At 43.6% G+C, this 27,195-nt stretch overlaps 1 protein-coding gene across 2 annotated transcripts in view; it reads left to right on the top strand.

The window, feature by feature from the left end:
- Positions 1-20,826: 20,826 nt before the first annotated feature.
- The window catches only part of Adcy2 (adenylate cyclase 2), a 381,912-nt gene continuing 375,543 nt past the window's right edge, over positions 20,827-27,195 (top strand). For both annotated transcript variants that reach the window (XM_036206713.1, XM_036206711.1), the window contains exon 1: positions 20,827-21,306. In XM_036206713.1, the coding sequence (XP_036062606.1) occupies positions 21,085-21,306 (222 nt within the window). In that variant the 5' untranslated portion in view covers positions 20,827-21,084. The remainder of the gene's footprint in view (positions 21,307-27,195) is intronic.

Below are 27,195 nucleotides of genomic sequence, written 5' to 3'. Positions count from 1 at the left end.
TGGGACACAGAGCACTTCTCTGAGCTCTTACTCGATACTTTCTGGGAACTAAGACTGACATTTATCACTTCAGAATTCACTGTTAGAACTAGTGCATTTCCTTTCTGCTTGACAGCCGGGTTATGGATTAATTTGGGTTGAAGACTCCTAAGCTGTTAAGTGCTGTCTTTGCAACTGAGAGATTTCCCTAGCAGAATCTCCAAGATGTGCTTAAAGACAACATATATCTTGTTAATTACTGAACATAATCTTGATTACCTGAAAGTAGTTACTAGCTATTTTGAAAGGCATGTAAAATATGGCCTGAATCTCATTAATTTACAATAAGCCTTTGAAGAAATAAGTTAATGCCTTAGAATAGTATGCCCAGCTTTCATAAATATTGAAAATATTCTTATTGTGCTTTACAGACCTTGACTTAACACCAACATTTTTTTATTTTATGACTTAAAAAGCATATTAGGGATAGAACACATGGTCTCTTTAGAAGGTAGAGAAGATGGATATAAACAGGAGGAAAGTGTCAGCAGCCGTTACACCTACTGTGTGTAACTGGTGATATGCTTGCCTTTGCCTTTTTAAAAATACTTTAGCATAGTGGGTAGTAGTGGATGCTGTGTATATTCATTGAAAATATAAAATGACTTCCAAAGAATCACAGTTTTACTGAAAATCTGATCCTTGGGGTAGCCTAACCCTTCCATGTTCAGAGTCCGTTAAGCCACCTCTCATTGTGTGTCCTGTCCCTCTGCCTCAGATGCATTGAAAATGTTCCCTAATTTAGTTCCTTTAAATTTTTATGGCTTTAATGGCACCTTAATTTAAATTTAATTTAATGTGATATTTTATTTTGTGTTTTTTTTCATTCTTTTATTTTGTTCCATGCTATTGTGTGTTCATGTACTCTTTGATTTTGTTATCAAAGAGATGTAATGTCAGCTCATGGCCAGGCCCTCAGGTGCTCTGGGAAGGTCCCCCAGTGCAAGTGTGAGTACTCCTCTCCCCATGGCTCCAATGTGCCATCACTCTTGCCGAGTTTACAGAGCTAATCCAACTTACTATAATGTTCTCTACCTGCCCTTTGGAGATGGGTTTCAGTCATATCAACCATGTCTACTTCCCTTGGGGGAAATCCTGTTATTTGCTACTTAAGTTATCAATCTTTATTTAAGTCTTGGTAACATCACAAGGCAGCATTAGTCTGTGTTTCTTTTCCCCTAAATAAAAACTCACAAACTTTTAGATATGCACACTGAAATCCTCATATGACTTCAAGCTTGTTCCTCTCCTGTGATCTAGTTTCATTTACCATTGCTTTGTGATTTTTCTTAGATTGAAATCAACAAATATGAAGTCACCATGCCCAATTGGCTCACATTTGAGACCTCAGTAAAATCAAAGGTATTCTAACCCTTGGCTATTTCTACACACATGGGACCATACAGGGTAGACATCTCTCCAGGTGGCTTTCATGAGACCTTTAGAGTTTTCCAATACAGATGTATTTTTGACAAGATGCTATAAAATTTATTATCTATAACCATGGTTCATGATTCATTATTTCCTACGACTGACTTTAGACATTTGTAGTTTCCCATTATTCCAAGAGACTGGGATAAACTTCTCCACACACATGTTTATGTGCTGATGTATAGCTGTCAGAAGTAATATTAAAGTTATTGTGTTTAAATTAAACCTTTCAACAAATATCATATTGTTACTCCAAAGTTTATTCCAATCCACAGTCTTCTGCTAGACATCCAAGACAGCTTCTCTTACCCTGTTAATGTTATAGTTAATCAGTGTTATTGAAAGTAGTACTATATTATAGTATTAATTTGTGCTTTTAATTGGGTGACAATTACAATATCATATGTGGTTATTAAATCTTTTATCAGTTTGTAATATCATTTCTATATTCGTTGTCTGTCTTTATTGCAGTGATTCTCAACCTTCCTAATGCTGTGACCCATTTATACAGTTCCTCATACTGTGGTGACCCCCCAACCAAAAGTCATTTTGTTGCTCTTCATAACTGTAATTTTTCTGCTATGAATTGTAATGCAAATATCTGATATGCAGATGGTCATAGGCAACCCCTGTGAAATGGCCATTCCACCTCCCAAAGGGGTCACAATCCACAGGTCGAGAAACACCACTTTGTTGCTATCTTGTCTTTTTATTGTTGATTTGAAAGGTATATTTTCATAAGACAGGTGTATCTTGGTTATGTATATAAGTGTGATTTACATTTCATATTTGCTTTTTTTTTTCTGTGATGTAGCACGTTTTGCTCATATACTGTCATATAAATGATAAACTCCTCAGTGCAGTCAAATGCATCAGCCTTTTTTTCTATGATCCTGGATTCTCAGTTTTGTCTGAGTAGAAGAGCTAAGCACAAACCCTGCCCTTGCCCCAGCTGCCTGCTCTGAAAGGGCTACAGCTTTCCCAGCCATGTGCTGAGTTCCTGAGGCTCTCAGAGCCTGGCTTATGCCAGCCTGTCACATTTAGGCTTATAAGGTGTCACCTTTCCTGGCCTGGATTTGGCTTCCAAGCCCATCCCTGAAGGGTTGGAGGTAGATCCTGAGTGTGTGGAGGGTCCAACAACTCCTGGGACTGACCTTACCTGCTAGACTTCCTCCATGCTCCCTCTTCAGAGCTTCCCTCACATTCCTGCCTCATCCCCCACCCCATTTCTTTTAATTCTCCCTGCTTGGGCTCACATCTTCCCAAAAGCCAACCTTAGCTTTGGGTTCTTTGTAGAAAGCCCTGGGTAAGGTCTTTGCTTCTGGAAATTGTTCTGCACATTGGTTCCCATAACCAAGCCAGATCACAGAGTACATTGACAGGTATTGAGACCAGTTCCCCTGGAAGGGTGTGATAACTTCTCCAGTCACTGGCTGCCGTCACTGCTGAGCCTCCATCAGGAAGCAGAGTGGTGAACTGTCCATGGTGCCATTCTTAAATGTATGAGGAGATACTGGAAGGGTAATGACTTCTTTGTGACATTGTTTAAGAGCAGTCTACTGTGTGAGAGTGCACACATGCTGAACAGCTACCAAAACATATTTATTGGAAGAGAAATAGTGTTGGAAGTAGAAGGCATTAAGAGTCGAATATGTGCATGGAGGGTATTAAAATATTGTAAGCATGTCTAAATTTTCAATTACTGTGTAAGTCCTTATTTTGCAAGTTATGTTATAGAGTTCATTTTATAATGCTAGATGAAACTAAAGAATACAATGGTGAAAAAGATAAAAAAAATGTTACTTGGGTAATTTAACTATTGTACTGATGCATAATCCATATATTATGTAGGTAAAGGTCAGGGATATTTTCCTCAAACTGAAATCCATTCCCACCACCCTGGACTTCCACCCTCCTGGGGTGCCAGCCCTGTGAAAACCCTACCAGGTGGCCCATAAAATGGAAAGATAAATTAAGTAAAGATTTTTCTTACCACAGCTGACTTTCTAAATCCATTTCCCCGTTTCCCCCAGAGAGACCTCTTCAGTTCCTGGCACCACATTGATTGGTGCGCTGATGCACGCAGGTGCACACATCCAATTCTGTGCCTATATGAATGACACATCCCCGTCCTACAGGCATGGCTTGAGTGTTGTTTTTATTTTATTGCAGCGTCTCATTACCTGCCAGCAGGAAGTCACAGTACTCTCTTAAAATAATGTCTATATGTTAAGAGGATTGCACTTCCTTGAATGGATAAGAGGATACAGTGCTAGAAGGAAGTAAATAGTTTTAGACACATAATGCACTAAAAGCTATTTTTGAGCAAATCCCAGATTGAAATGGTCTGACTTCTACTGCATGCGTTCTTTTTCTCCCTTTCTTCTTTCCACTCTGCAATGATGGCTTTGCTAGAAGCTGTGTCCACAGGGACACCTTTTATCTTTGCAACTCCAGAAACTATGATTGGACGTATCCATTCAACCAATGTCTAGAGATGTGAGGACACTGTAGCCACAGTGAAACTGCATTCCAAGGGTATATTAATCACTTCCCTGTGCTGCTTTTTGTCCACAACAGAAGAGTTCATCCTTGGGAAGCTTCTACTGTCTCTCCTCTCTCTTGTCTCTGGCCCACAGGGCTCTCTCTGTACTCGGCTCCTCACCTGCAGCTCTTGCTTGGACCATGGCTTCTTTATCCGATGATACCTTTACTTTTAGTTTCTCTCATGCACTTTGCTCAACTCTCTGAGGATATTGCCATTCTGTTTCTTACCCTATCCACTTATTCAGGACACTGTGTTTCTGAAAGGCAGTACCAATCCTAACCATGACAATGTGTGAATGCTGTGTTGCCCATGCTATCTTTCAGTTGCAGGAGTAACAAACTATTCTGTGATTGGATTTGAGGCCTCTGCATAAGAGAAAATCCATGCCTCATAATCTAGTCAAAAACCTACAGAGGAGGAGGTTATTGGGTCCTATATTTCTACTTGTAGACACATGCAATGCTCAGCCTTAATCTGTGACTTTTCTCTTTGCAATGAACTGCAGTACAGGCAGAGAGTCCTGGCTGTTCAAGGGTCAAAAATCAGTAACAGTTGAGTGCTCAATCTTAGCAAGACATTATACTATCCTTTGCAAAGCTCAAAGAACAGTGTGGGATATGGCCTGGAAAGAAATCTAAGACCTTAAGACAGGGAGAAGAGCTATGAAATGATGTCTTCTGAACATGGCATCACCATTGCAATGATGACCTCACAGCAGCTGCAGCTGCAGCTACCTGCTATGGGCCTGCACAAGACTAGGCCTGTCAACATACAATCACGGATGCAGGAAGGTTTGCTGGGCCTGAGGGATCACTGCTATTTATGACTGATGTATTCTGAAGGAGGCACAGTCATTATCTTCAGTTTTGCACCCACCAAAGATCAACCAACCAGGCTCCAATGGACAGCTTCAAACCAATAGTCCTTAGGCAGTCCTGCTTTGACTCAGTGAGTCACAAAATAAGAAGATATGAATGAGAGAACAGGAGTTGTAGCGGGGAGGGGGAGGGAGGTGAGGGAAATAGACAAGGTGGGAGTGAAAGTACTTAGACTATACTATATATGCATATGATTTGTCAACGAACCAATTTCATAAAAGTTAAAAATAATCCCAAGGCTGGCTGACTCATAACTCATAGGCCAGACTTTTGTACAGGTTTCTTGATCAGGGTATCCAGAAAAAGCTTCAAAATGTATTCTCTGAAATTCTTCATGGAAACCAATGGTTGTACACACTTCAGACACAAAAATATCGACCTAGCCATATGTAGAGAAGAACATGGCAGTTTAGCCCTGCTTAGACAGGGCACTGTCCAAAGGGGATGGAGTAAATTTAACTGCAGGCTCCTTGATGGTGACACTTCCTGGCCTAGAAGGAAAGGTGAGTGGTGACCTGAGTATGGCAACTGTCCAGGAAGTCATCCCACCTGATGTAGTGTCACCCTCTCCCCACTGACAGTGATTGAGAAACACAAGAAGAATCGTGTTATTTTTGATCATACCAAACGTGGTATTCATCAATAAATACTTAAATGATGGCCAACTCCAACCTCTCAAAAGCCTGATGACACACAACTGAAATTACAACCAGGGACTCCATTGTTTAGAGCCAAGTCTGAATCAGAAAAGCTCAGTTCTGACACATTCTGTTTTTCATGCCCTCATAGCTTAATGTCTTAATAACTCCAGAAAACTTCCTTGGACATGGATTACATGCACCATCAAGGGAATGGTGAAAAGTTGTGGGTGTAAGTGTCTACAATTAATGACAGTTTGCATTCAGAGAAACACAGTTGATTCTTTGATATATGTATGATGTCTATGGCTTTATTTAGATATTCTAGGTTCTCTAATCCTTTCCTAAGAAAGAGTCACTACAGTCACTTTAATGTCCAAGGAATATATGCTGAACTTAGGATCTCTAAATCAAGAAAGGTCAAGAAAGAGAATTATGATGAAAAGAGTATGCCCACTGGGATGCCTTGGAAATGTGTTGAATACAGCTGTTATACTGTAAGACCAATCCCTTGGTCATTCAACCATCACACTTCCATCAAACTAATCCCACCCTATGCTGATAGAAGTAGGAGATGTGTTCCATGTGTGACTCAGGTACATGTTACCAAACATATGTGTATACATCCAAAGTATCATTTATGGCACACAATATTGGATGAATAAATTTTAAAAATGGGATAAGTAAATAAACCCAGTGTTCATACAGTTTACCATACAAAAAGACACTTGGTGTCACTAAGGACGGTGGTGGCTTGCTGTGGCCTTTGGAGTCAGCAGCTACCAAAGGTCCATGTGGAGTGTGTTCTTTCACCCTGTCACTAGCTTGCGCTCCTGGAGAAGGCTCTGGAAAGGGATAAGCTTCACACCAGATGTAGGTTTATGTGATTTGGAAGGTGCTGTTATTGGACAGAAGATGGGAATAAGATGGAAAGGAAAAACGATGGATCAAAATTTAGAGAAACAACTTAAAAGCTTGTTATCTTTTCCGGTCCCCCTTCCTCCTGTCTCTGTATGTGGGCAGTAACTGCAACACTCAGCTGGTCTTTGTCTCCCTTCTGTTGTGGCAGCTTCACACTTACTTCCTGACACCTCAAACCAATGACACACAGCTTCCCACTGGAGTCCCACCTAGTGAGGACCATGTGGATGCTCTCAGGTTGGCTTGACTCATTGCGTGTCTTGGCTGTGCAGAATTAATTCCCCATACAAGTTCATGCTTACTCTGTTGATATTGCTTCAGTATGTTCTGATTCTCAAGTGTGTAAGGGTGTATATGAGTAAGTGTATGTGTATGTGTATGTGTGTGTGTGTGTGTGTGTGTGTGTGTGTGTGCTCACCTACCCACACCTATCTCTAAAGTTTTCCAACTTTAGCTCAGCAGGTTTTCCACTGCCACACTTCTTTCACAGACAACAGAACTTTCCAGAAATGGGGAGATGAGTCACTTGGTGATGTAGTTGCCTTTAGTACCTGAGTTTGGTTCCACTGCCGTCCTCAACACATACCACACACACACACACACACACACACACACACACACGCACACGCACACGCACACACATACGCACACGCACATGCACACGCACACACACACGCACACACACACACACACAGAGCAACAACAACAAACCAAAAACCTGGGCATGCTGACACATGCTTGCAACTCCATTGCTGAGGAAGCAGAGAGGAGCACATCCATGATGTCTAGTCAGATTGGCCAGTGAGAGAACCTGTTTCAAAACTAAGGTGGATGAGTACCTAGGGAGCTTAGGCTGTTCTCTGACCTCATACACATTCACAGAAACTGGGGCCAGTTCATATACATGTCCATACACACATTTACATGCATATATGCTCACACATACATATACATACATTAACATACACCTTAATTTGCACACATATACAAACGTATGCAGACATTAACATACACACATATACATGTCTATACACATACAAAAAAAGAGGAAAGCATTGCCTGTACACTACTATTTTAAATTTGATTCTAACCTAGCATGGGAACATGTCCCTGTAATCCCATTACTGCATGGTTAAAGCTTGAAGATGTCTTGAACCCAGGGTCTGCAGACCAGCCTTTATAGCAAGACTCCATCTCAAAAGATTACAAATATATTTATGAATTATGCTATACAAACTCCATAGTTATGTAAATGAGTACAATTTTACCAGAACATGAAATAATATAGAGTAAGCAGATGGTAAACCACAGATTTAAATTTAAATTTAAAGTAAGAATGTATTTCTAGATCATTACATTCAATAATAACAGTGATTATATTTTAAAAGGATTTATTTAATTAATCTTCATAATTTGGTATCTAGGTAACAATAATTATTATCAATAATGGTATTGCCCTAAATTAATTTTGTGCTTTGAAAATGAAATCATGGATTTCTGAAAGCAGTGCTTATGTCATTGGGGAAGTTAGCCAGCACAGAAAGATTGATTCCCCAGAACAAGGAATTTTTTATTTTTTTAATTTAAATTGTATTTCTCTCTCTCTCTCTCTCTCTCTCTCTCTCTCTCTCTCTCTCTCTCTCTCTTTCTCTCTGTATGTATGTATATGAGAGTGGAGGGGAACACCATGGCACATGTGTGGAGATCATAAGACAACTTGCAAGGGTCAGTTCTCTCCTTCCACCGTGGAATTTCTGGGTATTGAACTCAGGTTTGTCAGGCTTCGTGGAAAGCATATCTACCCAGTGAGCTGTCGTACCAGCCCATGCTTTATTGTGCAGCATCTCAAAACATCACTGAATTAGTTCTAACTGAATAAAATTATTTTACTTCAACTTTTTTGCACCTGCCAAAGCAAATAAAAATTGTCATGATAATTTAAAATGTATAAGCAATACTATTTAATTCCCTTTTCTAGTCTCATTTGCTTCTGTGACCCAAATTATAAAACTTAAGACAGATGCTTCATGGTCTCTAAAACCAATTTGTGGGATTAGAGAACGTTCACTCTAGACTCAGTTTTGCAATGTTACATGCATTAGATCTGAGAAATGGACAGATTCCATGGAAACATGCTGGGGTCAGTTGTCAGGCTCTGAGCTAAGCCTGTGACATTTACCAAGAATAAATAATCTCGAGCCTAGGCATGCTGTCATTGGGCACCTTTAGATTCTGAAGGATGAGGAATATTAAGTTTCTCTTCTCACATGCAGAATTTTAACACAAATACAATTGCCATTAAAAACATGACTCCTTTATCACTCCTCTATTTGTTGTAGTTACACTTACCAGCTTCCATTCAAGCACTTTGAAATGCTAGAATCAGAACTCCCCTTGCCCAATCTGTGACTATTCACTGGAGATTTTAACCTTAATCATTACTAATTCACTAGATAATCTATTGCATTTTTAGTAACTGACCTTATATTGAGTCAAAATGTACCCCTTCGATTTCATGCTGTTGTCTTTAACATTGTGCCCCTAAAGCATCTCCAGTGGCTTTGTTCTTGTGTGAGCTCTGTGCTGAGTAGCTGTTCCTATGTTACAACCATTACCTGAGTAAAGGATGGTAGCACAACTCTGGAAACATTTCAGACATATGCTTTAATTTCACTATCAAGGTTTGTTTTGTTTTTTCTCTACCTAAAGTGTATGCCTCTGGAGCCCTGGGAGAGGTGAGGACTAACTTTGCTAAGAACAAAGAGAATGCTGATTATGTTTTACCCTTAGCAGTGGCCTTGAGTTTTCAAGGAGACAGTCTTTGAGGAAGAAAGGCATTGCCAAGAGAATAAGGCTGCACTGCCTGCATTTCTTCAAGTCCCCTGGAATGAGTACCTGGAAGCCTAGAAAGGCAATCTACATTTTCTTCCTTGCTGATTCTGCCAGTGTTATCAGTTTAGTTTAGGCATCTGTTTGGCCCATGTCCTGGGAAGTAGTGGATTCCAGTGGATGTTACCACTGTGGTGACCTCTAATCTGCTGTGACTGGTTTGAAGGCAGGTTGATACCCTATTCACAGGAGGGGGGTTCTGCTGCTTGAAGGTGATAGTTCTTACAACTTGATAAAGGAAAGTCAGTTCCAGAAGCAATGCCCCTTTATTCTCAATCTATTCTCATTCAGACTCCTATCTCATAAGTGTAGGGGTATTCACCAGCAGTAGTTAAACTAGGATTAAAAGTGGCAAGTTCAGATAATACTCATCTGGATGGGGAGAGATGATTCTAGAAAATGAGGGCCTCATGGAGCCATTACCTACCTCCTCCAGATCTCCTCTCAGGCAGGATGACCATCTGGATTATTGAGTCACAGACAGTCAGGAGTGTTGTGGAATATTACTTTAACTAGGCAAAGATGTGTTACTTTTGTTTATGCTGCATTTGTTTAATGTTGTAATGATGTGTTTTTAATTATGTAAAGAATGGTTGCATTTGTTTTGCCTTGACTGTTTATGGCACCTGATTGGTCTAATAAAGAGCTGAATGGCCAATAGCTAGGCAGAGAAAGACTAGGTGGAACTGGTGAGCAGAGAGAGTAAGTAGGAGGAGAAATCTAGCTCAAGAGAAAGAGAAGAGAGGAGAAGGAGAAGAGAACAAGGAAGAAAAAGAGTAACATGCCCAGGCCCAGAAACCAGGAAGCTGACAGCCAGCCATACGCTGGAGGAAGCAGGAAAGTAAGACATGAAAAGAAAGGTAAAAGGCCCTGAGGCAAAAGGTAGATAAAGAGAAACAGGTTAATTTAAGTTAAAAAGAACTAGCCAGAAACTAGCATAAGCTAGGCCAAATATGCATAGCTAGTAAGTCTCCCTGTCATGATTTGGGAGCTGTTTGATGACCCCAGAGAAGAAGCCTGCTACACAGGAGTCTTCTCATTTGAAGTTCAAGTCCCAGTTTGCTTTTTAGTATACATAAGATGTGCCTGGGAACCCAGATCTGGGGCTGCATTCAGCTTCAAGCACGGTGAAAAGGAGCACATGAAGAATAGAAAATAGAAGGCCCCAAACTGGACAGCAAGAAGCAAAAGTGAGTGAGAGAGAGAGAGAGAGAGAGAGAGAGAGAGAGAGAGAGAGAGAGAAAGGAGGAGGTCCTAAGAGGATGAAGGAGGGAATGCGTGCTCTGATTCCGTGACCCCTTGGTAGGAAGTAGATTCTGGGGATGTTCTGTGTGGCAGTCAAAGCATTCAACTGCAGCAGGATGGGATATCCGCATCAGTACAGTGTTTGATGCCTGAGCTCCCAAAGCATGTGTGACTCATAACACTGACTGTATTGGACAGCAGAGCCAGGGAAAAGGAGGCTTCCTAGTATGTACTGGCCTAGCCATTAATTATTTATGATCAACAGCATCCCAAATTCCTTTCAAGCCCCTGAATTCCAGAAGGCCCCCTAAGATAGCTGAGATGAGAATTCCCCACTTTGTTGGGGTCTAACAGGGTCCCGGCAGCCCAGGCTGAGGCCTGTGGGGAATCCCAGAAGTAAGTTGTGTTAGTCTGAAGTATCACTGAACCCTGACCAGCATGACCACAAGTTACTCACTCCATCAGCTGATGAACAATCAGAGTAGGTACTCCCCAGAGGCTGTTAGTAGAGTGAGCAGTTCTGACAGTGGGGGATCACAGGAGTCCTCTCTTGTCCCTTCTAAATGACATTGAGGTGATTCTGGTGAAAGTCAGGCAGATCCTTAAACTGGGGCTCCTTTCTGTGAATGACAGCTTAGATGTGAATGACAGTTACAAAGGGGGCTGCTTGGTTCAGAATCAGGCTGAAATGTTGCACTGGACAGACCTTTTTACCTCCTGGCCCAGGAAGGATAATCTTCACAGAAAGCTCAAAATATTTTGGGGACACAAAGAAGTAAGTTTCTCTGCATATCTGAGTGGCTGGCCTTGGACCACTGTGAGATTGAGGAGACCAGTTACCATGGGAAGCTTCTGTAAAAGGCTCCATAGTGCAGAGTGTGCATGGGTGCCCTGGTTTCTGGTCTGCAGCCCTTATCCTATAATTGACTCCTTGGAATAATGTATCACATGAATTCCCCCAAGTAAATAAGCATTCTAAAATCATCAAGTCTAGATTTCATATATGCCCATTAATCACTTTAAAATTAGTTCATTCTTAATTATCTTTGATCCCTATCTCCGGGTAACTACTATTTAATTGAAACTTATATCCAACCTATTTCCAAAATGGTTAGAAGTATCATTCTAATTTGGCTCTGTTTTAAGCAGAACAATCAGAGGACTGTCATCAATCTGCTAACCCTTCCTGTGAAGTGGATGGGGTGTCAATCAACCAGCTAGTGAAAATAGAAATTTCCTGATAAGAGGAAAAAGGGAACTTAGAGAATTATTAGATTACTTGTGTATTGTGATACAAATAAAGTAATAACAGAAATAAAATATTACGGTCTATTTGTCCCTGTGCTCTTCCAATCTTGGTCTCAAATAGTCAAACGAATGGAAGCACATGAATTATGAACCAACGGCTGAGGAGCCCCCAGCTGGATCAGGCCCTCTGGATAAGTGAGACAATTGAATAGCTTGAACTGTTTGGGAGGCACCCAGGCTGTGGGACCGGGACCTGTCCTTAGTGCATGAGCTGGCTGTTTGGAACCTTGGGCTTACACAGGGACAGGACCTGGAAGGAGGGGACTGGACCTGCCTGTACTGAATCCACCAGGTTTAAATGAATCCCCAGGGGAGTCTTGGCCCTGGAGGAGATGGGAATGGAGGGGAGGGACTGGGGGGAAGATGGGGGCAGGGGCGGGAGGGGAAAGGACAGGGGAACCCATGGCTGATGTGTAAAACACAAATATAATGAATAAAAAAAGGAAAAAATATTACTGTCACTACCAGATAGTCTGGGATGAGACCCCCCTTCCCAAAGGTCTTTATTGAGAATTTATGATCCTGGACTAATCACCAAAAGAAAATGAACAGTTGCAATAAGCATTCTTTAAGCAGTTAATGGAAGGATCAGACATCCCCAAGATTTATTCATTTAGAGAGTCAGGTGAAAAGCAGGGTGGGGTAAGAGCTCCTGCCTTGAGCTTGGGTTGCAATCTTCTGTGATAAGACTCTCTGGGGACAACTCAGACTTTCTACACATCCAGGGGTTTATCTTCCTGTTGGTATCTAGAAAAGAAGTCTTGGTCCCTGGCTAAGCACAGAAATTACTTTACAAATTCCATTTTAGAGTTCATTGTGTTGCATTTCACACAAATACTTCCTGGTAAATCTTTTGTTTGAAGAAGGAATATGTTACACCCAGGAAGGAAAAACATTTGGGATAGTCTAACCCAAAAAAGGGCTTCGATGGGTGATGTGTGAATCATTAGAATAATTTGCTCTTGTTACACACAATCACTGGTGATTTCTGACTTCCCACTCTATAATCATTTACCCTTTAATACCGTTCTTAGGAAGTACAAAAAGTTGGTAGTTATTATTGCAACATGCTAGTGTGGTGAAATTTTGTAAAACTTTTATCTGAAATAAGCATTGTAGTACATATTTACAAAGATATAAAAATAAATATTACTGCAGAATTTACCCTCAATGTAAGAAAAGTGATGGAGCACTGTACAGGATGCACTCTGCAGACAGTGCCCTAGGAACAGGCATTAGCACACTAATAAAATGACATTCACCAATGTTGTGCAACTCACAGCCTAGTGTCATTTCTGTATTTCATTTAAGGTATTTTAATCATTAGCTTCTTTACTCACTCATTTTCTTTCTTTCTTTTTGTTTTTTTAATCTATCAATTTTTTTTTTCAGATAAACCCTCCACTTATTGGCTCCTGGGAAGAACTCATTTAGAAGTAAGGGCCTCAGCGGGGAGACAGGCCTTTTACCATGCATTAGTTAGTGGATTGTAAGGTAATAACAAGTGTCTAGGTTTAGATGGCTGTTTTATTCCTTTAGCCCACTGGGCATAAAAATGTCTTCAGTGTTCCCCGGTAACAGTGTAAACACTGCGTGTCTAGATAGAGTTGGCACATTAACCGTACCTGGCCATTTGGAGCTCATTTAACCTAGGGCAGTTGGCCACAGGAACCCAGCAACCTTCTGACCACTGTCTCAGGCACCACCTGTGTCAAGTACACCTGAGTTGAGTGAACTGTACCACAGGTGTCCATGGGCTCATGTGCTGGAGAGGGTGGATTCTGTCCTTTTAGGATACGGGGACAAGATTTTCTTTATCTAGTTTTATACAACAACTTAAATACTGTGAATCTATGTGTTCAAATATTCTGTTGGTAGAAATCCATTGTTCAGACATCTTTACCCCCATTGGTGTAAATGATCACTGTAGTATTATAAGGGATGATGTGATAAGCCTGAATATTAGTTTCCCACAACAATGTGTTTCTAAATACACATTCTCATGGAATATGATCCTTAAGCCTCTGGGCTCCTAAAATATTGTTTGACAACTGTATCTCACTGTTTCAGAATAACTCCAGGATCAAGGCAATTAACAACCAGCTACTTGTGTTGAGAATAGACAGAGGTAGGGGGACAATTAAATTCCTCCTTGCCCCCCCCCTGCCCTCCCCCAGAAAATGAGTTCAGGCAAGGGAAGCAGATGGCAAGAAAGAGTGTGAAGTATGCACATGGGCAGAGGCCGGGTATAGGTCTAGAAATAGGGCAGAAGCAGGGGTGATAATAGGGACTGGGCCTTCCCTTCTGCTCTGCATTCCTGGGACCTGGATCCAGAGAAAACTATACAACCTTAGAGTTGGAGCAAGGCAGTTGCAAGCTGGAGCAGGCAATGGGAGAAGGGAACGCCTGAGACTTGAGAAGAGTCTTGTGAAGTTGGCAAAGCTGCATGGTTTGGGAGATGTGGGGAGATGTGGGCAGCTGCCACAGGAAGAGGTAGAAACTGGAGTCTAGCTCAGCAGCGCTACAAGTGGCTTGGGCTTAGCAGAAGGTTTGGCAGATGTCAACATTCAATTCACATCCATCCATCTGAGAGAGAATCCAGATTGTGGCCAGGTTCCATTTGGAAGGAAAGTGCCTAATTCCTTAGGTCTGAGGAGATGAGAAGGTATTCTATGTTTTGATATTCAGTATGCTGGTCAAAAGCACCCCAAAATGTAACTTCTTCTACTTAATAGCAAATTTTCTTAATTCATAATTGGAAATCTGCAACTCAGTTTGTATGCCTGTATCATAATGATGGAAATTAAGTTTAGAAATAGATTGTTTTTGTTAATAGAGCCAGCAAGAACAAATGCAAAATCCAGCAACCCTAGCTGCCTGATTCTGAGTGGTCTTCTTTATCTGACCTCCCTAAGTGGGACCATGCCAGTCAGTCACAACTAAGGACGTGTGTTTATAAGTTTGGCTTATTTCTACCGTTGTCAAGTTCATGTCTTTAAGCTCCTCACTGGATACTTCACAAATCCTGGGAAGCCGTACCAATATGTCTTGCAATTGTTTGTTTGTTTGTTTGTTTGTTTTTCATGATGAATTACTGGGAACTCACAGTACCAAATATTATTTTCTCTTGATAAAACTAACTCAAATGGTCATTTCTTTAGATAATCTCTTTTCATGAACATATCTACTGTACTGACATTTCTTCAGGCTCTAACTTCAGATGTGATCTTACCCTTTGCTGGATTGGTCCAGTTGAATTCACAGCAATGGTCATTCAGTCTTCATGGAGATTTCACCATTTCACCATTCAAAACATAATGAGGTTTGAACTGTTTAAAGCATACAGGAAAGGAAGGACACTGTCTCATCTTGTAGCAAATGCACACATATCAGCCCAGCCCCCTTAGGATCTGAAACCTGGCAGAACAGATCCTGGTTAGAGAGTTCTGCTGTCACCCATGCATTATACTACCTTTAAAAAAGATGTAAACTAACTTTTCCATTCATTCACTCATCTACTCACCCATCCATCCATCCATCCATCCATCCATCCATCCATCCATCCACCCACCCACCCATTCATTCATCTACCCACCCACCCACCCATCCATCTACCCACCCTTTCATCTACCCACCCACCCATCCATCTACCTACCCACCCACCCATCCATCCATCCATCCATCCACCCACCTACCCACCCACCCATCCACCCACCCACCCATCCATCCATCCATCCATCCATCCATCCATCCATCCATCCATCCATCCATTTGTGTTTTGCAAATTATGGCCATAGGGAGATAGCATTGAAGAGAAGACACAAGACCCTTCTACCCTTACTGAACTTACAATCTGATAGAGAAGGGCATTAAAGCCAAAAAAGATTCCTGTGTGCACAAAGTTGACTTGGCATGCTGCTAATAATATATTTTATTTCTTAAAAGAAATAGCCTGAAGTAAACAGCACTTATTAACAAACAGAAAATTCAGCACACTTTAAAAATAGTTTAATTTATATTACCTTTAATTTTTAAATTGGTTATAAAAGAGTTTTTTCCTTGATCTAAAAAGGAGGGTTAAAAGACATTCCTTTAGTTAGCATAGCATAATAAATTTGTTTGAAAGCACCTACAATAAATAAATCAGTTTATTACTTCAAAGATAAATTAGCTAAAACTTAGAGTTTTTACATGATTTTTGCAAAGAAAAAGAAAGACATTACAGACAGAACAAAATCCAGTACTTAAGGAAGTTGTTATCTGGACACTGATGAGTTATTATCGGACAGCATGAAATAACACTAGCGGTAAGTTTGATTTATTTTCAAACTCAAAAATAAAGCCATGAATCAAATGTGTGCAGTGGTTTGAAACCTCAACCTATGTTATCTGAATGAAACAAGAAATGGAATTGGATAGAAATACCCTTGAACAATGTCAAAGCAGTACTTGCCACAGAGAGAATTTGTTGTTTATCTCAAAATCTTATACTTCAATCTTAAAGAATATCTAGGTTACTCCCTAACAGCTTTAAAGGCATTTCCTGCTATGGTTTGGATACCAAGGGTCATGTTCTCTACACCCCTTTGCCAAGTCTCAGGTCTTGGTTCTCAGGTGGAGGAAGCATTGGGATGATAAAGGTCTATATTTTTAGAAGAGTTACATTTCCCATCACTACAATAAAATAACCAAGAGGAGCAATTTAAGAGATGAGGGTTCATGTTGGCTTGCAGTTTAAAGACAGAGTCTATCATGATAGGGAGGCCATGGTGGCTGGAGCAGGGGTCGGCTCCAGTCCTCCTGCAGTCAGGAAAGCAGAGTGATGAATGATGATGGTCAATTCTGGTCTAGTTCTCCTTTTCATCTGTCCCAGGACCCCAGCCCATGAAATGATACTGTCCACTTCAACTAACTCAATCTAGAGACTCTCTTCCAGTCATGCCTAGAGGTTTCTCTCCCAGGTGACTCTGGATCCTGTCAGATTGACAACCCCTATTAACCATCACAGAGCCTTGACTTTATTGGTGAGTTAATTCATCGATCTCTTTCTCTCCATATTCAGGTCCATCTCTCTCTCTCTCCACTCCCACACCCCCACACTCCCACTTGTCTGTCATCAAGTGAGCCTCTTTACTCTGTTCACAGAACTAAGTGACATGCATGAACTGAGATCTCTAAAGCCACTGCCCCAAATCAATCCTTTCCTTAAGATGTCTTACCTATTTTTTGCCATAGCAAAGAAAAGAGTCTGTTTCAATCAAAATGTAAATGTTAGCTGAGTACACAGAACATCTTTCACGGTAATTATGACTCTGTTGGCAGACCATTCATTCTTTATTATATAAATTTTAGCAAAATATTTGCCAGAGAGAAACATGATCAGGCAGGGAAGTGCTATGCTCATCTCACCTGTATTCCTGGGTTGGTTGGCATGTGTCCACCTGTGCTTTTGATGAGGCTTACTGACCTGTTTTTATTTAATCAATGAGGACACTGTGGACATTGGGACTATGGCAGCGCCCTTATTGACTGAGCTAATCCAGTTGGATCTGAAATAAGAACTAAGAGATCGGTTACTTTAAAGTAAAACTCACTTGTGCATACACCTGTCCTGCAGTGTGATAACTTAGTTTTCGGTCAATGAGATGGGGCATAGGGTGTGAAGTCTGATCAGGAGGTAGGGGTGTAGGTTGGGCAGAGAAGACCTTGTTTTCAGCCTGGCAACCCAGAGGTTCCACGTGCAGGAGTAGATGGGAATGCTGTTGTATACAGCTTGCTAGGAGAACGGCTTTCTGATTTGGGGGGCCAGCAGCAAAATGGAAATGCAAGGCGCCTCTTTGAAAATAATTAAGAATTTAAGGTAACGCTAGCAGAACCTTGCACCAAATTCAGGAGTCATACCCCAGAGAGCCTTCCCGCGGCTCCTCCCTAGCAAGATAGAAGGCTGCCCTCTAGTGTTGCAGGGAGGTGAAGTTTTCAAACGTGCTTTTCCTCTCTCCCACTCAGGCCGGAGCCTCCATAGTTGATTTCCTTGTGCATTTTGTCACAGATTGATGCAGGGTACACTCATGGGCAAGCCCCCTTGCTCCCCATGCCTCGCTGCTGTGCAGCAGTCTTGATACCTGAAGGCGTAGAAGCGAGCTAGAAGACTCCTTGGGGTCCCTTTAGTGTCACGAGCCTATATTTCATGTCTTGGCTTTCTACTAAAGGTTATTTTTCATTTTGTTTCTTACTGCTGAGGGGTTATTTTTCCTCTTCTTTTGTCTCCCTTTCAAAATAAAACCGGTTGTGAACTTTGTGAAAGATTCTTGGTTCCATGGGTCCCAAAACACTGATAAAATAATAATCATTTTAATAGTTCACTTTTTTAGTATTGCATATAAAACATTGACAGAGGCGCCCATAAAAATAAGCCCCCAAACAAAACAAAACAATAAACCCAAATGAAATCGCAGAGGAAGCTGACACAGCCTTGGTTTTTATGGGGCATCCTTTCTAAGACCTCGGTGTGCGTTGAGTCCATTGAAGCTGAAAGGAAAGAAAAAGAGGAAATGTTGGCTTTTGTTCTGGTTGCTCTGCAGGGCTCTGTCTTTCTGAACACACTGGAAACTCCTCCAAGGGTCTCAGAATGCCCCCCCACACACACACTCTGAGCATTTAGTGCATTGCATGGGAGGCACAACATAAATATTTGTTTAATTAAATTAAAGTAGGTAACTAAACATCTCCTAAAGGTCCATGCAGAGTCTTCCCAATTAAAAATTGCTTTCCTTTGTTTTTACAAAATAATTTAATATTATTTTAACAAAAATCTCCTGAGTTTTGGTTCTTTACCATATTACGCCATGGACAATGGGTATTTAAAATACCTTTTGCTGTTAGAGGGGGAAAAAGTATCTAAGCATTTACTGTTTCCCCATAAGTCTTACAGCCCCCCAACCCCCTATACTTAGATCCCAGATTATATTTTCTTTCTTGTGTGGGTGAAGGAGGATGCTTTTTAGTGCTTGCACGGAGGAAATGCGAGCTGGAGCGGAGATGAGTAAGAGCGTACCACTAGCAGGGAGGACTGGAAATGCACAGTTCTGCCCAACCCAGACAGTCCTGCACTGGGACGGTTTGTAGACACCCCCCCCCCCCTTCCCCTTGCAGAATCTGCACAGTCCACTCGGCGGTGATTCCTTCCTTCAAGCGGGTCAACCCTGGTTATTTTAAGTTCTAGGCATTAATACTGTTGGCCACTGGAGCTTGCTTTCAGAATGTTTAAACACCCGTAAAACCTCAGAATACAGTGTTCACATTTCCTGGTTCAAAAGAAAGGCCCAGTCAATCAGAGGGTTTGGGCCTGCAGGAGAGGTTGGGGCTGGGTCATGAAGGTGTGGTCAAGGGTGAGCTTGTGTTTAGCATAGCAGGGAGGCTTCCCAAGCAAGTTTGGTTCCACTGTTAGGGCACCCTTCGTGGCAGTGGAAAAGCACTACCAGGTGATATAGGAGAGGTCTTCCTGTCCCTGGCTTCCCCCTACTGATAGAAAAAGCACACGACTGCATGTGGAGGATGGTAGGAAGTCCTTCTGAGGATCACATGTCCTGGATTTCAAGTCTACTGTCCCATTAACCCCATCCCTGCCTCTGCAGAGGTTAGCACAGCTGTGTCTTCACCCTCTGCATCCAGCTGTCATGGACTGTGGTCAAAAATAAAATCCCTGGGAATCTCTGGGTCTGAGTCTCTACGCATGGCCTAGGTCCAGCATTGGGGAGTCATGGAACTATTCACATCACCTGCCCATGCGGATTTGCAGCTCAGGTGGACAGGTCACAGCCTCAGGTCTCAGACAATGCAATCCTGTAGCTGATCACCCACTGAGACAGAGGAATAGCTGTTGATGCATTGTTGTGTGTGGGACTCGGAAAATGACTTGGGGGAGAAAATGGTTTCTGAGTGTCTTTGGATTGAAGGACAGTAGAGTAGGAACCCTCTAGAAGTAGTCCTTCGAAGATAAGTGGTTAGACCTGCAATCAAGAATCTAGAAAAGAGCGACAATGGCCTCAAGTCGCAGGCACAAGGAAGCAGGCAACACTGCCTCCCCAGACGCTAGCCCAGCCTGCCCACAGAGGATCTAGCGAGGTCTTCCATGCTTTGTGCATCTGGTCCCTCAAAGTAGCAAGTGGCCTGGAGTGACTGAATCCCAGGCTAAGTTTGCCTACACAGAGGCCCAATCCTGCTCCTTGGCACACCTTCCATGCCAATCCCTGCTAGACTGAGGGGTTCTGGGGCAACCTGTGATACCTGACACCAAGGTTCACCGGGGAACTTGCAAAGTGTGAAGAGCAAAGTGCAGAGCACAGGTGAGGCCATCTACCTGAGGAGGACCGCAAGTGTCTCTACTTACTGTGTGGTTGAGCTCTTGGGGCTGTTCTTTCAAGAGGATTTCCACAAGCCCCTGCTTTGCACTGGGAGACAAGGTACTGCAGAGAAGGTGAAAAGTAAGCTAGATCCTACTAAGTAGGGACACTAAAAAGAGGCAGTGGTCAGGCATGAGGGACCCCTCTCCAGAGGCTGGGGGTATTGGAGCATGTCAGCGTCCCTCCTGGATGTCCTGTGAGATCATGGAGAGGCAATGGGGACCCTGGCAGCCCAGGTGGGAGATCTGAGGAGGCAGAGGGTAGCCCCAGGCTGTGTGCTCTGCTATAGTGGAGAGCAGGACTGGAGCCCCACTCTGCCTGTCTGAGGTCCAACAGGGAGAGGAGGGGGCTTCCCACTGTGTGGCCTGTAGCAGGGTGGAGGACAAGGACGCGCTCCGCAGCTTTCCCCGCCGCTGGGCCTGGCCGTCCGTCGGGGGGCGGTGGTGGGCGCGGGCCGGCGCCGCCCCTGCGCGGAGGCCCGTGCGCCGCGCGCGGGGTGGGGCGAGGCGGGCCGAGGGGCCGGGTGGCGCTCCCGCCCTCGCGCGCGGTGGTGGCGGCGGCGGCGCCCGGGAGCTGCCCTGAGGCCGCCCCCGGCCCCCGCCCGCGCGTCAGCGCGCCCAGCCCGGGGCTGCGAGCTCCGCCCGCGCCCGAGGCCCCTGCGCACGGCTCCGGGCGGGCAGCCGGCGGGTCGCTGCGGCGGGCGCGGGGGCGGCAGGCGGTAGGCGACCGCAGAGCGGCGCTGGCCCGGCCGGGCGCGGACCGCGGGCGCTCAGCTAGCCGCCCCGATGTGGCAGGAGGCGATGCGGCGGCGCCGCTACCTGCGGGACCGCGCCGAGGCGGCCGCGGCGGCAGCGGCGGGCGGCGGCGAGGGGCTGCAGCGGTCCCGGGACTGGCTCTACGAGTCCTACTACTGCATGAGCCAGCAGCACCCGCTCATCGTTTTCCTGCTGCTCATCGTCATGGGCGCCTGCCTCGCCCTTCTAGCCGTCTTCTTCGCGCTCGGGCTGGTGAGTGGCCTCCCTGTGGCTCCGCGGGGACCTCGCTGGCGACCGTGTCCCGCCCCGGGCTGCTCCTCACCCGTTGTGTCCTGCCCGAGGCCGGCGTGGCTCGGGCGAGAGCTGTGGGCAGAGGAAAAGTTTCCTCGGAAGGCTTTGCCCAAAATAAAGTTGCCAGGGCGTGCTCCAGGTGGACGGGCAGGGCGTGTGGGTTCAGCATCTCTGCGCCCCGTGGCCAACTCTGCGCTTTCACCCAGCGCCGCTGCCCGCAGCAGCAGAAACAGTCCTCGGGCTTCCTTGGCGCGACTGCTGCCTCCCATCCCGGTCCGTGGAATGCCCCCTGCTCTCTTTGAGTTCGGTCTGGGCATTATTTAACTCTTAGTATGAACTGACTTGGGAAAGGGGTTCACGACCGCGAAATTGAAAACCAGATCATGTGCACCTATGCTTTTGAATCTATCCGTGCTTACCACTGTAGAGAGAAAGTGATGGAGTGTTGAGCAGATGCCCATGGCTCATCCCCAGAGACTACAAGTGAGCTGAAATTTGGAGTGACCCTCGCTGCTTTTCCCTTTCTTGAGAAGTGCATGACTGGGCTCATGATTCCCTGAAGATGGCTAAAGCATGTTTTCATCACTGGGGGCCTTAACGCAGCCCAACAGCTGATGTCAGTCAATTTTTCTGGTTCATAATTTTTAGTCAGGAATCTTGGGCTGGCTCCCTTGAGCCCTGAGAGGAAATCTGTAGATGGAGGTAACTCCTCTTAGCGCTCTCTTCAGTGTGGTTCAAACTTTTCGCCCCTGCCCATGATTTGTATGTGCAGACTGTGTGTGTGTGTGTGTGTGTGTGTGTGTGTGTGTGTGTGTGTGTGTGTGCGTGCGCGCGCGCGCGCGGCCTGGATAATCTCGTGAGTTGTGTGGTCAGTGGTTGATCTGGGGCTGTCTCCAGTGAATGATATTTCCTGAGCTTAGGGTGTAAATGCATGCCTGTATTCATCAGTCTCCCGGAGCAAGACTAGCAGATTCATTCAGCTCATGCTGCCTCAAGGGCACAGAAACTCTGTTAGGTATTTGGCAATTTGTTTTAGATACACCGAGCCATATGGTGTTCACATTATGAAGCAATAGAAAAGTTTCCATCATGGCTCAGTTGTTTGTTTGTTTGTTTTTAAATGCCCCCACCGGTGTGGGTCTTGTTTTCTGATTGAGTTCTGTGAGGTAAGGAGAGAAAATCCTACGTGGCAGGCCATGACGTCACTGGCCCTCTCCTGCAGCAGGCAAAGCAAGGGGGCCCCTTTGATCCTTGTAGCCTAGGTGTGAGAGGAGAGCAACCCTCACCCCCTGCCAGGTAACCAAAAAATTATTTCTTGTCACTACTGACAAGACCAAAAAGAACTTAAAGAGAGATTTGGGGGTGGGGGCGGCAGGACTGCTGGCCAGCAGTCTCTAAAGTGTTCTCATTCTCAGGCTGCTGGCAAGAAAACGCATCGCGGTTGCTTGTCCTTTGGAAATGTGTTCTTCCTTAATGTCTCTGTGAGTCTCCTGAACGTGTAATTCAAATCCTTCTAGCTGGTTCCTTCCTAAATGGAGAGGAGCAGGTGATGGCCTATTTATAGTGCCCTTAGTCTAGGGACACAAGTGTGAACTTCTTGTTCCCCGGGTACACTACTTTGTTTTCCATGTTAGAATGCTCTGACATAAACCATGTTGAATTCGGTGCTCTTGAATGGGTCAGTGAGAAATTCGTGGAAGACTGAAAGCTCGCTTTTCTGAGTTGCTTTAGAGAGTTTTATGTTCTGTTGGTTTAAATGTTGGAATGGTATCTTTGGAAAAGTCTTTGAAAATTCCCTAAACATATGCAATGTAGCTAATCATATCTAGCCCTCCCCACTCCCACCTCTCCTGAGTTTATCTCCCTTCTTTCCTCAAGTCTTTTTAAAAAACAACTCTGAGTCCTTAATGCTGCACATACATGTATGGCCATGGGGTTATCCTGCCAGTGGCCGCCTCTCAAAGAAAAGTGACTCTCCTTGCAGCAACCATCAGCTGCCTATAGCTCCCCAGCTAGAGGTAGGGCCTCATGCCATTTTAAAGGGTATCACTACTTTTTCTTAATATGCCAAATCATTTTACCAGAGTGGGTGTTTTCCGTAACTTGGCTGACACCCAGGCCAAGGTCCACATGTGACGTGAAATGGATTCTGTTCCTCAGTGTCCCTGGCTGGCTTCATGTCTACTATGTAAATTTTTAGTGTAAACAGAAGACCTGTTCCAGGGCAGATGCCTGGATGCAGTCCAAAGTTTACCTTCAGGTGGGGACTCTGGCTCCAGAGAGAAAAGCCCCAGAGATGTGGGCACTGTCCTTCAAAAGCATGCCATAGGAGGGGAGACTGTGAAACTCCTCACTTCACAAAGATGCATTTCTGTTTTGCTTTTAGAGAAATTGTAGCCACTATCTCCACTTTCAAAAAGGAAATCCCCCATCCAGATAGGAACACAGCAGATGCTGTAGGGTCGAGTTAGAGCCTTGCGTAAATAGGTGGAGATGCATTCTTGTCTCAGACTGAGCAGACCATGACTTCTGGGAGGTCCACCTTGGGGGATGGAAATGCCACTTCAGCTCTGGGTCTGCCATCTCTCCACCTTGGAGCACTTTAGGGAATGGCTGAGCCCTCATGTAATTCAACAGTGAAACAGATCTAGTTTTTACTGCCTAAAATCTTGGATAGTTTCCTTCATTCCCATGCATCTGCCTGGTTTTGACTTCTGTTAGTCCTTCATGAGTTTTTACAGTAACAAATGGGTGGCAGTTTTCTTGAACACAGCTCCTACCTCCTAGTATATTTGGGTCACAGAATGATGCCAGGATAATCCAAGCACATAGAAATCTTTTTTGCCATTTATTGCTGCCTCTATATAAATTAGTTTTTGAATTTATGTTCAAAAGGATAAAGGGGGACTGGAGAAGTACTCAGTGGGTAGAGTTCTTGCCTAGCATGGAAGCCCTGGGTTCCATCTGCAACACCAGGTACAAACATTGTGGTGTTACATTCCTGGAATCCAGCACAGTAGATGGGAGGAAGGGTATTAGGAAATGCAAGGTCATGCTCACTCCATGGTGAGTTCCAGTCTAGCCTGGGCTACAGGAAACCTTGTTGGAGGTATGAGTGAAAATTTTTTTTTAAAAAGGGGGGGTGGATGGCAACCTGTGCTTTGATTTGATATTATCCTAACTGATGCTGTTAACATCTTATATCACTTAATTTCAATCCACAGTCAGTCTGTGATTCAGCCATACTGACCACAGTGTTAAATGGATATTCACCGGATTTTCATTATTCTGTAGAAATAAAGGCTAACTTGAAATTCAATGGACTTGTATAATTGATTGTTTTCAATCTAAAAGTCTAAAAACAAGACTAATGTCTCATACTTGCTAAGAAGTATCCAAAGATGACTTGAGTTAGATAGAGCAATTGTTGGGATAGTTCATATTTTTGCTTTCTCTTGATAAGGTCAACACGGTTTCTTTTCTTGCTGTGGAAAGTTTCAATACAAAGCTGACTTATGATTTTTTTTTTTGACATTGGTTTGCCGAGTGCCTACCAAGTGCCTCATGGATGGTTGTCACGGTGACTCTGAAACAGAAAACTTAGAACTAATGAGACCAAAGGAAGTTGTAAATATTATCATGTCACTTTGAGTTTTAGAGCTAGTGCTCATTACTGAATGCATGAAAACCTCCTTTCAGAACAAAATCTTCTCATTTATTATGTCAGAAATCTGCCAGCTTTGCTCAAAAATTGCCTTCATTGTTAGGAAAGGTTGACATAAATTTTGTTTGTCAAAATACCAGGTGGCTCTGGTCATGTTTGTTTTAACTAAAATTTATACTTAGGAGTAGTCAATGTTTGAATGGAAAAGTTATATTCCCATAAATTTTAAAGTAGTCAGATATTTTAATAAAGTAGCTTTTGTAGCATATCTTGGAGTAAGAATATGTAATTTTATTAACTATAAATATGCAGTATGTGCATCTGAGCATATGGCCCACCCACTTTTACAGTGATACAGTGAGCTAGCTTTTAGAAGCAGTAAGTGTAAGTACTTTTCACTACACATTAATTTTCTATCACTAAATTTCCCCCCCTCGGGGCAAATATATCAGACAATTTCTTTCATCTCCATCTACTGCAAAGAATGTTCATCTTTCAGAACAGGCACAAGCATTTGTAGGGAGAACATGTCTCGATGGATCCAGTCTTTCAGCACCTGCTGTTGGTGGAAGCATCACTCACTTTTGAGAAGGATGACAGACAGACCTGCCCCGCCTCTCTAAAGAACAGGGGTTTCAGTGTGTGCTTTCTGCAGTTACACAATTCTAGGAGGAGAAGGGAACAGAGCATTTCCCAAGAACCAGAGCAAAGGTGGCTGAAGAGCCGTCTTTTCTGGCATTTCCATGCCGAGAGCACCGTTTCCTTTGCAGGTGTTTGTAATTTGCAGCCATCCAGTTACTAAGTCATTTTTACCTGAGGTCGACACAAGGCTGAGGAAAAACTCTTAATTTTGTGCAGGCATGTTGGTTGTAATATAAAGAGGTATCCAGGTACAAATTGAAATTGTTTTTTTTTTTTTTTTTTTTTTTTTTTTGGTTTACCACAGCTGAGGATCGAACCCAGGGCCTTGTGCTTGCTAGGCAAGTGCTCTACCACTGAGCTAAATCCCCAACCCCACAAATTGAAATTGGAAGCATTCCTCTCTGTTTAAAAATGACAGTGGAGAACTAGGCTTTGCCGTACACACCTCCAATCTCAGTGCTTAAAGGGTGGGTGCAGGAGGATCAGAGTTCAAGGTCATCCTCAGACATACTCTGAAGTTTGAAGCCAACCTGAGCTACTCAAGAACATGTCTAGGGAGAATGAAGAAGAAAATTGGCAATCGTATAAAATGGTTAAGAGCATCGCTCTGTCTTGGAATTTTGATTTCCTTCCTGTCTGTGTTCTGACATCTGTGACCTTAGGTAGACCGTTTACCACGTGTTCCCTTGTTTGTCAAATAAAATGGGGCCCATCTCAGGAGGAGGTGATCCAAGTGGCCTAGAAGCAGCTCAGGGGTTGATTAACATCCCAAGGCCCCCTGAGATGCACTTTCATTGTCCTGTTAGCTGCCTAGTAGGAGAATTGAGAGAGACTCATTCAACATATGAACAAACTAAAATACCCAGAGGGCTAAATTAATTTCTTCTAGGTTGTGTGGTTTGCAGAGATGGGACCAGATCTCAGGGCACTTGGCTTTCCCCAATGGTGCTGTGGGAGAACATAGCAGGTCTGGAATTTCCATCTCTGACTTTCATAGTTCCCTGGTAGATATCCCTCCTGCTTCGAACAGTCCCAGACTTTACTCTGCAATGGCTGCATCTTGTTTCTCTCTCTCTGTGATAAAGGAGGCAGAGATGCTTCTTCATAACCTGTTCATTGAATTGGTGGCATCAATCATTTTCTGTATACTAACCCCTCCTAGGATTTGCCCCCATTGAGCAGAGAATCCACCCATGGTATTCCTGTGGTCTGAGGAGGTCCTGACAACAATATGGTCCATGATAGCCATTCCTTTGAGCTATGGTTTCTTACTGGTATTTTGAAGTCATGGAGTCTATTGAAAAATAACAATAGAGCTGAGATATTGAACAGTTAGCAGTGTTGGGTGGTGGTCCTCATGAAAGTCTTGTTTGATCTGTAATTGTTTTTGGTGGGTGTTCAGGTAGAATCTACTAGAATCTAGTAGTCTATTAGGTTGTTGCCATTGAGGAAATCACTTAGCTTACCCTATTTCTTAGGTTGCTGAATACTCCCTGAGTGCCTGCTGAGGCTGTCACTGTGCTGACATCTCCCCAGTGGTGCAC

Source organism: Onychomys torridus, chromosome 15 (assembly GCF_903995425.1).
Source record: "Onychomys torridus chromosome 15, mOncTor1.1, whole genome shotgun sequence".
Lineage (NCBI taxonomy): Eukaryota > Metazoa > Chordata > Mammalia > Rodentia > Cricetidae > Onychomys > Onychomys torridus.
Note: the sequence above shows the minus strand (reverse complement) of the source record. Positions and strands in the feature narration are given on the sequence as shown.